Here is an 11,584-nt window from a genome sequence, read left to right on the forward strand (position 1 = left end):
TCTAAAAGTACACTCAGTTATTAAAAAAAAAAAACATACCTACATTTCCAGTATCTACCTACTGGAACTTTTTCAAAGGAAGGATTTGGACTCTTGGGAAGATTCTTCCTGACCCAATCAATTAGGAATTGTTTGGGAGATTTCCCAGTCCAGCTTCGAGCAGTATAGTCAAAATTTCTTACATCATGAGGTTCTTTCTTCTTATCTGAAACGGCACAGATTGGGTCATGTAGTAAAATCAAATCTCTTTCGAGTGATCAAAGTACCCTCCGCTTTGGGAAACAGCACTTTAAAAAGAAAAGACAGACAGAAAGGCTTGCTCTTCTAAAAGTGATGTTAAGGAAATCCTTTTGCTAGATTATTGTTGTTGTTAAGTGCCAATGAGTCAGTTCTGACTCATAGTGATCCTGTATAGGATTTCTGAGGAGCAGCTAATGAGTTGCAACAACCAACCCTGCAATTCAAACCAACTTTGCAATCCAGCACTTATCTAGAACCATGGAAAATCTTGAATCTTTAAAAGAAAATTATCCTGAGGAACTAACATATTTTAATAAAGTATCTCATATCCTATGCATCTAATGCATCATTTAGGATACTCTGACTTATGTTTCGTAGTAGTGCAATCTTTCTTAACAGCTGTCACTACCACCATCACCACCTTCAATGGCTTCCTGTTACATATGGAGTCTGAATCCCTTAGTATGGCCACTGTTCATCCCTGCCCATTGCTTGCCACTCAGCCATGTGCATCATGCTGTAGTCACCTGTCATCAGTCACTTCCTCAAATGCTCTGAGCCTGTCAGGCCCAGTACAGTAGCCTCCAACCACATGTGGCTTTTTAAATGTCAAAATTCAGTTTCTTATTTGCACTAAGTCACATTTCAAATGCTTTGTACATATGTCTAGTAGCTACTGCTTTGGACAGCACAGATACCGAGACATTTCTATCACTGTAGCGAGTTCTGTTGAAGAGTGCTGCTTATCTCTCCCTTTTAGTACCACTCACAGTGTATTCTTTCCCTGCCTGGAAGGCTCTTTCCACCAACTTGCCACCAGACTAGTATTTCCTTATCTGTTAGATCTCAGGTAATCAGAAAGGTCTCCCCAACTCAAATTAGGTCCCCCAGCTAATCTCTACTATTAGAAACTATCTTTTCTTCCCTCGTGGCACTGTTGAATAAGCACTGGACTGAAAACCTTAAGGTCAGAAGTTCAAACCCATCAGTCTGGTGATGAGTTGTGAGGAACATGAGGCTTCTGGAAACCCTATATGGGTTCACTATGAGTTGGAATTGACTCGGTGGCAGCAAGTTGGGTTTGGTATCTCCCCTACTAAACTGTATGTACACTTGAAGAGGGCAGAGACGATGCTATTATTCATTATTAGAAACATACCATCTGACATTATACATAATAGATTCAATAAATATCTGTTGAAAAATGAATAAATAAAATTATGTACAAAGCTGTTTGAACTGCAAGGTCGGCGGTTCAAGCTCATGAGCTGTTCCTTGGAAACCCTATACAGGGTCGCTATGGGTCAGAACCAACTCGACGGCACTTAACAACAACAACAACATAATAACTTAACATACATTTACTGAGTAGCTACCACATGAGGCATGAAGCTGGGCCAATAATAAAGATTAAGAATGAATCACACATAGTTAAAGGTCAAAAAAAAGAAGAGTGAATCAAACACACCCTTAAAGAATTGACACTTTGGTGTCAGATTAGACTAAATATACCCTCTCTTTACTTTTCAACTATCTGGTTATGTGACAGTGCAAATTTATAATAGCAAAACATCTATCCAACTATTTATTGCATTACGGACATACATCTGGTGGTAATGAATGGCAAGGTTTGAGGTCAAATGATGGCTATGATGGTTAAGAGGGGATGCTGCTTGAGTTGAGCCTTAAAGGAGGAAAAAGTTGGCCAGTTAAGGGGTAACAGAACAGCAAAATCATGGAGACATGAAGCAACATGTTTTAAAGAATGATGTGCCTGGAGTAAATAGATGGGATGAGATGGCAATTAGGTGCAAAGGTATCTTGTGTCACTCAAAAGGGTGTGAATTTATTAGAGATGTCAGTGGGTTTGGCATCATTAAAGCATCATTAAAGATTTTTAACAGAAAATTCACATTGAGGTCTGTGTAATATACAGGGTTGCTATGGGTAGGAACCAACTCGATAGAACTTAATAACAATGAAGAAAACTTTGACAGTAATGTGAAGAATGAATTGGAGAGAGATGAGGCTGAGGCACAATACTGACATCATTATAAGTAATTATAATATATAGAGAGAAATTATATTATAGGCAAGTTATAATTGTCATTATTTTTCCAAGACAGTTTGTGAATGCCTAACTGTACTGCCATGGGAGCTCTGGTAGCGTAGTGGTTACGAATCAGGCTGTGAACCGCAAGGTCAACAGTTCGAAACTACCAGCGGTTCCACGGGAGAAAGATGAGGCGTTCTACTCCCGTAAAGATTTACAGCCTCGGAAACCCTGTGCAGGGTCGCTATGAGTCGGAACCGACTCCATGGCACTTAACAACAACAACAACAACAACAACTGTACTACCATCTTCTGTAACTTGCCAGAATATAGTTCACAATTATAAAACCTATAAATTACATCCTGGACCTATTTCCTTTAATTTTACCTTTTTCTTCTTCAGTAGCAGCTGTAGACTTTTCAAATAAATTAAAGTTCAAAGCATTTTCTGCTTCTGTAGCTATATGAGGCTTTTTCTTTTCATTCTGCTGATGTGAAATCTTTATGTCTGGATTGAATACTGGATGGTCTTCTAATGTTTCCATTTCTATCAAGGAAAAAAGATGATTCTTATGTATATTTAGTCTGCCTTTTTATTTTGTAAAGATGATTTTAAAAAAACACCTACTAGGATTTTATGCTAAATGTCACAGGCAAATTTTTTAACTTACACAACATAGGCTAAAATTGTTATGTTATTTAACAGAAGCAGTTGGCCAGGAAAAATACTGTCATTAGGAATTCAAGTACTCATGGAATTGTATCCACCTCTTATTCTTGAATGCAGATAGTGTTTTATGGTGTAAGTCAGAGATACATAGACTGAGGTCTGCAGGCCAAATCCAGCGCATTGCCTATTTTTGTATGACCATAGAACTAAGAACTGTTTTTATTGTTGTTGTTAAGTACCGTGGAGTCAATTCTGACTCATAGTGACCTTGCATAGGGTTTCCAAGGCTGCAAATCTTTACAGGAGCAGAAAGCCTCGTCTTTCTCCTGCGGAGCAGCTGGTAGTTTCGAAATGCAGACCTTGAGGTTAGCAGCCCAATTCATAATCACTATGCTACCAGAGCTCCTTAAGAACTGTTTTAATAGAGATACATAAAAAAGAGGCAAACTCAAGTCTCAGGAAAGCCAACAAGTAAAGGATAATTACATTTACACATCTAAAAATTTGAAAGTGTTTACCTCTTTGAAATCTCCTTATTTTCTCTTGAGTCTCTTTTTGGCCGGTTTTGTTTTTTTCTAGTTTAAAGGTAGCTGCTTGCTCTTTTGCATCCAGAAGTTTTGCTGCAAGGTGCATGTACCTTTCATTCTATTCCATTAAGATGATGATGAGAAAATGAACAGAACAGAAAGGTGAGTTTATCAATGGTCAATATAGTATATCAAAACCTTTGATTTTCCTGTACCTCTATGGTCAATTGATTTGGGTAAAGATTCTATGTCCAGCAGGGAAAGAACAGTCTCTTTAACAAATGTTGTCAAGACAACTGGATTTCCAAAGCAAAGAATGAAAATGGACCCATACTTCACACCATATAGGAAAACGAACTCAAAGTGGGTCAAGAGCCTAAAATGTAGAAACCAAAATTATAAATCTCCTAGGAAAAAACATAGGGATAAGTGATTCTTCAGGACCTAATTTTTAATAACACATACTTAAAAACACGAATAACAAAAGAAAATAGATCAATAGGGCTTCATCAAAGGACTTTATAAAGTGAAGAGATAAATTCTAGACTGGGAAAGCATATTATATATTCTGGATAAAGGTTTAATATCCAGAATATATAAAGAACTACTGCGACAAAATTTAAAAACAAATTGGGCAAAAAACTTGAGCAGGTATTTCTCCAAAGAACTACAACTAGTCAATGAACACATAAAAAGATGCTCAGTGTCATTTGCCATTGTTAGGTGCTGTCAAGTTGGTTCCAACTCATAGCAAGTATCATGAGGCATATAGCACCCATGACACAGATACAACAGTATGAAACAGTGCCTGAGCAAGTGCCATCCTCACTATCATTGCTAAGTTTCAGCCACTGTATCTTGTTGAGAGTCTTCCTCTTTTTTGCTGACCTTTAATTTACCATGCATGTCTTTCTCTGGGACTGGTCATTCTTGATAACATGTCCAAAGTCAGTGAGACAAAGTCTCATCACCCTTACCTCTACGGAGCACTTGTCATTAGGGAAATGCAATTAAAACCTTAACGAAGTATCACTTCACACCCACTAGGATGGCTATGATTTAAAAAAAAAATAAAAGTTGTTGAGGATGTGGATAAACTACAACTCTCATACACTGTCTCATTAAGGTATGACTCACAATAAAATGTATCCATTTTAAGTATAAAGATTAATGAGTTTGATAAATGTATATAACTAAGTAAACATCACAATCACAACCAATTAATTATATGCATATTTGTATAAATCTATTTATAATATGGGGAGTGTCTTGGTGTGGCACTGTAGGATAAAGATTGACCATAAGGTCGGTTTGAATCACAAAGCCAGCAGTTCAAAACTCTCCAGCCATTCCTTGGAACCCTATACAGGGTCGCTGTGAGTTGAAACCACACTTAACAACACAATTCATATATATGTTTTTTTTTTCTTCTCCATCATTCTAAAAAGTTCCTTTTTAACCCTTTATTCACACTACTAAAATCACTGATAATATCACTATAGATTGATATTACATAGCTCACTTTTTCTAGAATTTATCATAATGAAATCATCCATCATATTTGTGTGTAGCTTCACCTTTGCCACATGCTGTTTTGTGTATCAGCAGTTGGTTCCTACTGAGCAGTACAAAAAGACTTCAAAAAGTTCACAGAAAATAGAATGAAAAAATAATGGAATTTTTTCATCAACGTCTGGAAGCCCCTTTGTAGTCATTATATTGTTGTTAGGTGATATCCAGCTAGTACTGACTCATAGTGACCCTATGCACAACAGAACAAAACACTGCCTGATACTAGGCCAATCTCACAATTGGTGCTACATTTGAGTCCATTGCTGCTGCCACTGTACCAATCTGTCTCCTTAGGGGTCTTCCTCTTTGTCTCCAACCCCTAACTTTACCAAACATGATATCCTTCTCCAGGATATCTGGTCCCAACTGACAATAAGTTCAAAGTATAAGAAACTAAGTCTGGCCATCTTGGCTTTCAAGGAGCATTATGACTGTACTTCTTCTAACACAGATTGGTTTGTTCTTCTGGCAGTCCATGGTACTTTTAATATTCATCTCCAACACCATAACTCAAATGCATCAATTCTTCTACGGGCTTCCTTATTCACTGTCCACTTTTCGCATGCATATGAGGTTGCTGAAAATACCATAGCTTGGGTCAGGCGCACCTTAGTTCTCAAAGTGACATCTTTGTTCTTGAACACTTTAAAGAAGATTTATGTAGCCCATTTACCTAATACATGATTTCTTGACTGCTGCTTCCATGAATGTTACTGGTTGATCTGAGCAAAATGAAGTCGTTGACAACTTCAATCTTCTCTCCATTTATATGGATGCTGTTTACTGGTTCAGTGGTGAGGATTTTTTTCTTTATAGTGAAGAGCTACTCATATATTGAAGGCTGTGGTCTTTGATCTTCATCAGTAAGTATTTTAAGTCTTCTTCACTTTCAGCAAACAAGGTTGTATCATCTGTATATTGCAGGATGTTCATGAGTCTTCCTCCAATCCTGATGGCACGTTCTTCATATAATCCAGTTTCTTTGATTACTTGCTCAGCAAGTAAGTATGATGAAAGAATACAAGCCTGGTGGACACATTTCCTAATTTTAAACGATTTGGTATTCCCTTATTCTGTCTGAACAACTGTCTCTTGGTCTATGTACAGGTTCCTCATGAGCACAATTGTTTTGGAAATTCATTCTTTGCAATGCTGTCCACAGCTTGTCATGATCCACACAATCAAAAGCCTTTGCGTAGTAAATAAAACACAGGTAAACATCGTTTTGGTATTTCTGCTTTCAACCAAGATCCATCTGACGTTAGCAACGATATCCTTTGTTTCATGTCCTTGTCTGAATCCGGCTTGAACCTCTGGAAGTTCTCTGTCAATGTATGGTTGCAGCCATTTTTGAATTATATATTCATACTCGATCTATGCAATTTTATCCACCCACCTGTTGACAGACATTTGGACTGTTTGCAGTGCTTGGCTATTATGAATACAGTAGCTGTGAACATTTGTGTACAAGTCTTTTTTTGTGTGAACATATGTTCTTTACTAATACCTACAAATGAAAGTGTACATGAGATGTGTAAAAGAGCCTGGGGTGCGTGGGTAGGTGTTGGCTGTTAACTTAAAGGTCAGTGGTTCAAATTCAAAAGTTGCTCCTAGGAGAAAAATGAGGCTGTCTGCTTCTGTAAAGATTTACAAAGGGTTGCTATGAGTTAGAATCAATTCTGTGCAGTGGGTTTATGGTAAATTATGTTTTAACTTTATGAGAAAGTGCCAATTTTCCAAAGTTCTTGCCATAACTTATCACTTCTACAAGCAACGTTTGAGTGTTCTAGTTCACAATTTCCTCAACACATGGCATGACTGATTGTGGTAAAGTGGATTTATTTGATATGGCTCTGCTATCGATAGTCTTTATGGTGGTGGTGGTGGTGTGCCATGGAGTGGGTTTCGACTCATAGCGATATACAGGGCTTCCAAGGCTATAAATCTTTATGGGAGCAGAAAGCCTCATCTTTCTTCAGTGGAATAGCTGGTAGTTTTGAACTGGTGATCATGAGGTTAGCAGCCCGACTAATAACCACTATGCTACAATAGCAGTCTTTATAACTCCCATCAAATGACTAGGCTGTTGTTGTTTTTAAGTGCCATCAACTTGTTTCCGAGTACAGAGCAACCCTGTATAGTTTTCCGAGGAGCAGCTGGTGAGTTTGAACTGCTGGTCTTGCAGCTAGCAGTCCAGTGCTAATCCTACAGCACCACACCGGCATGCAAATAGGGAGTACAGGATTCTAATGCAGAGGCTGGTTGGTTTTGCCATTCCACTGGGTTTAAAAGGAGTCATCTCAAAAGCAGGAACAGATGGTCCCAGGACTATCAAGGAACAGCGTCGAGCAGAGTATATCCTTTGAACTATGAGATCATTGCACAGAGAAGCAGTGGCAGCAGAAGAGGCAACAGAGGCAGTGGCAACTGAGCGACAGAGTCAAGCTTCTGGGCCCGCGGATTAAGTAAAGCTGAGTGCCTTCGGCCAGGAGGCTGGTTTGCTGAATGTGTCCTTTGGGTACTTATCCAAAGTCCTAAGGAGCGTTGTAACACTAGGGCAGAAGCCATGGGGCCATGTGGCTGAGTCTAAGGACAGGAGTGAGACCAAGATCAAAGTATGCTTACAGTATGGCTGACAAGAAGTGTCCCTGGCCGTAAAACTACTGCACTCTGAAGCTGAATTGAACCCCGTTCACTTCCCTAATAAACCCTGTAAAAGTAAGTATTGCCTCTGAGTTCTATGTGGCCATTGCAAGGAACTATTGAACCCTGGAGAGATGTACAGTCCCATGGGGGGATGGTATCAGGACAGGGTAAAGAAGTTTGAAGGGTGGATGCATGTCTGACTCATAGGAATCAGCCTTGGGTTGATTTGAGTTTGACTCTCCTTCTCCCATGTAAAGCTAGAGGAAGTAAGACATGGTTTCTATGCTGTTTTTTGCTCTAATCCTTTTAATGTTTGCCATTTTGATGGATATATATATACATATCCATTGAATATGTATATATATACACATTGGAACTCTGGTAGTGCAGTGGTTACTAGCCTCAGGGTCAGCAGTTCGAAACTACCAGCTGTTCCGCAGGAGAAAGATGAGGCTTTCTGCTCCTGTAAAGATTTAGTCTCGGAAACCCTGTGCAGGGTCGCTATGAGTGGAACCGACTCCACGGCACATAACAACAACAATAATCTCATTATAGTTTAATTTCTCTAAAGACAAGTGATGTTAAACCTGTTTTTAATATGTTTATGGGCCATTGTATATCTACTTTTGTGAAGTGTCTGCTGTCTTTTTAAAGTCTTCATATAATTCTGGATAGAATTCCTTTGTTTGATACATGTATTATAAATATTTTCTTTCCATAACTTATCAATATATCTTCTACTTGTATTTCTAGTTTATCCTATAATGTTTTCACCATTAACCTGTCATTGTGCCACATTGTGGTGGCCTGTGTGTTGCTGTGATGCTGGAAGTTATGACACCAGTATTTTAAATACCAGCACAGTCACCTACGATGGACAGATTTCAGCAGTGCTTCCAAACTAAGACAGTCTAGGAAAAAGGAACAGCAGACCCCTTCTGAAATGGTTAGCCACTGAAAATTTATGAATAGTAGTAGAACACTTTCATGATACAATGCTGGAAGATGAGTGTCTCAGATCTGAAGGCACTCAAAATACGACTGGGAACGAGTGGCCTCCCTGAGTTGATCTTAATGACGAGAATGGAGCAAAGTTTTCACAACCTTCATTTGCTAATGGGGCACAACTCAAAATGTGAAGAAGCAGCTGCAGATATCTATTAATAACCAGAATATGGAATGTTGCTAAAAATTAAATGGAACACATAAAGATCAATATTCTAGGCATTAGTGAGCTGGAATGAACAAGTATTGGCCATTTTGAATCAGACAATCATGATTTACTAAGCTGGGAACAACAAATTAAAGAGGAATGGCATAGTATTCATCGTCAAAAAGAGCATTTCAAGATATATCTTGAAGTATAATGTTGTAATAGGATAATATCTATATCCCTACAAGGAACACCAGTTAACTGTGGTATTACCACTGTTTAAATTTATACACCAACCACTAAAGTCAGCGATGATGAATTTGAAGAATTCTACCAACTCCTTCAGTCTGAATTGACTAAACATACAACCAAAGATGCACTGATAATACTGGGGACTGGAATGTATAAATTGGAAACAAACAGGAAGGATCAGTAGTTGGAAAATATGGACTTCGTGATAGAAAGAATGCTGGATATTACATAACAGAATATTGCAAGACCAACTACTTATTCATGGCAAATTCCTTTTTTCAACAACATAAAAGGTGACTGCATACATGGACGTACCAGCTCAAATACATAGGAATCAAATTGACTTAATCTGTGGGAAGAGACCATGGAAAAGCTCAGCATCATCAATCAAAACAAGGTTGGAGGCTAAGCAGAACAGACCATCAATGGCTCATATGTAAGTTCAGGCTGAAGCAGAAGAAAACTAGTCTATGAGAGCCAAAATACAGCCTTGAATATTGTTGTTAGGTGCCACTGAGTTGGTTCCAACTCATAGTGACTCTATGTACAACAGAACGAAACACTGTCCGGTCCTGGGCCAACCTCACGATTGTTGCCACACTTCAGCCCATTGATGCTGCCAATCCTTCTCATTGGGAGTCTTCCTCTTTTTCTCTGACCCTCATCAAACATGATCTCCTTCTCCAGCGACTGCTCCCTCCTGACAATATGTCCGAAGTATAAGAGACAAAGTTTGTCCTTAAATATATCCCACCTGAATTTACAGACCATTTCAACAACACAGTTAATTCATTAGACACTAATGACCAAGAAACAGTTGAGAATATCATAAAGGAAAAAAGCAAAAGGTCATTAAGACAAAAAAAAAAAAAGGAAAACTCAAAATGTATATCAGAAGATATTCTGAAACTTGCTCTCCAGCATAGAGAAGCTAAAGTAAATGGAAGAAATGAGGACATAAAAGAGCTGAATAGAAAATTTCAAAGGGCACTAAAAAATACTGATGAAGATCAAAGAGTACAGCCTTCAGTATGGATTGCATTTCAAAGTAGAGAAAACAAAAATCCTCACAACTGGACCAACAAATAACATCATGATAAAGGGAGAAAAGATTGAAGTTGTCACAGATTTCATTTTGCTTGGATCCACAATCAACATTATTGGAAGCAGCAGCCAAGAAATCGACAGAATTACTGTACTACACAAATCTGCTGCAAAATATCTCTTTAAAGTGTTGGAGCAAAGATGTCAGTTTGAGGACTAAGGTGTGCATAACCCAAGCCTCGTATGCATGTGAAGGTATTTTTAATAACCTCATATGTATGTGAAGGTTGAACAATGAATAAGGAAGATCACAGATGAACTGATGCATTTGAATTATGGTGTTGGCTAAGAATATTAAAAGAACCATGAACTGCCAGAAGAACAAATAAACCTGTTTTAGAGGAAGTACAGCCAGAACGCTGCTTAGACGTGAGGGTGGTGAGACTCATTACTTAAACATGTTGTCCCTGGAGAAGGACATCATATTTGGTTAAGTTGAGGGGCAGCAAAAAAGTAGAAGACCCCTAACAAGATGAACTGACACAGTGGCAGCAACAATGGGCTCAGACAATAATGTGAAGAGGGTGCAGAATACACAGTGCTTCACTCTGGTTTGCATGGAAGGCTATGAGTTGAAAGCAACTCAAAGGCATCGAACAACTCCATATGATGTTGTGTTTTTTTCCAGACTCGGATATTTCTCTGTATAGTCTTACTTATTTTTTAATCACCAACAACTCTAGGTTACATCTTAAATATAATAAGCAATCAATATTTAATAATTACCCCTTTAAATATAGAAGAAATGTAACTAACATCTGTTCAGAATCTACATTGTGCCAAATTATTACCTTAGTGTTATGTTGTTTAATCTTCACATCACTCTCCAGAGGAAAGTATTCCTCTAATTTACATAAAGAAACTAATGTTCCAGAAAAGTTAAATATTTTGCCTAGGAATACCCAGGTGGAAGTTTGAGAAAAATTTCTACTCACAGGGTCAAACTTCTCCTCCTCTTCCAAACTTTTAGAATTTTCATTCTTTTCTTCTTCATTTTGTTGGTCGGCATACCTCAAAATCCATTCTTTCATATTAACTTCCACATTTTTTTCTTCCTTTTTTGGCTAGAAAGAGAAAATAACTATTTGAAAAACCAGTTAGAAAAAGATGCCACAACTTTCATCAAGCGTCACTGCTTTTACAAGTTCTTTGTACTCTAAAAGAGCATACACATAAGCCTCAAATATTCTATTCTATATTGTTCAGTAAAAAGCAAATGATTGAACACAACATTACTCTAAAAAGTCTAAACTTGCAGAATCCAAAGAGTACATTTTAATAAAGGGGCAAAAAAGAATTGAAAGGAGAACTGTTAAAAAGTAGTGTTAGCCCTACAACGGTCAATAGACTTATGTGAACCCAGGTGA

At 38.0% G+C, this 11,584-nt stretch overlaps 1 protein-coding gene across 1 annotated transcript in view; it reads right to left on the reverse strand.

The window, feature by feature from the left end:
• DHX29 (DEAH (Asp-Glu-Ala-His) box polypeptide 29) overlaps positions 1-11,584 on the reverse strand; it is a 91,946-nt gene that overhangs the window by 44,420 nt on the left and 35,942 nt on the right. Inside the window, exons 6-9 of the mRNA XM_006874638.1 lie at positions 11,153-11,281; positions 3,482-3,608; positions 2,682-2,840; positions 40-205 (exon numbers count right to left, since the gene is read on the reverse strand). Coding sequence (XP_006874700.1) covers positions 40-205; positions 2,682-2,840; positions 3,482-3,608; positions 11,153-11,281 — 581 coding nt within the window. The remainder of the gene's footprint in view (positions 1-39; positions 206-2,681; positions 2,841-3,481; positions 3,609-11,152; positions 11,282-11,584) is intronic.

The sequence above is a fragment of the Chrysochloris asiatica genome, unplaced genomic scaffold, assembly GCF_000296735.1.
Source record: "Chrysochloris asiatica unplaced genomic scaffold, ChrAsi1.0 scaffold00291, whole genome shotgun sequence".
In the NCBI taxonomy this organism is placed as follows: Eukaryota; Metazoa; Chordata; class Mammalia; order Afrosoricida; family Chrysochloridae; genus Chrysochloris; species Chrysochloris asiatica.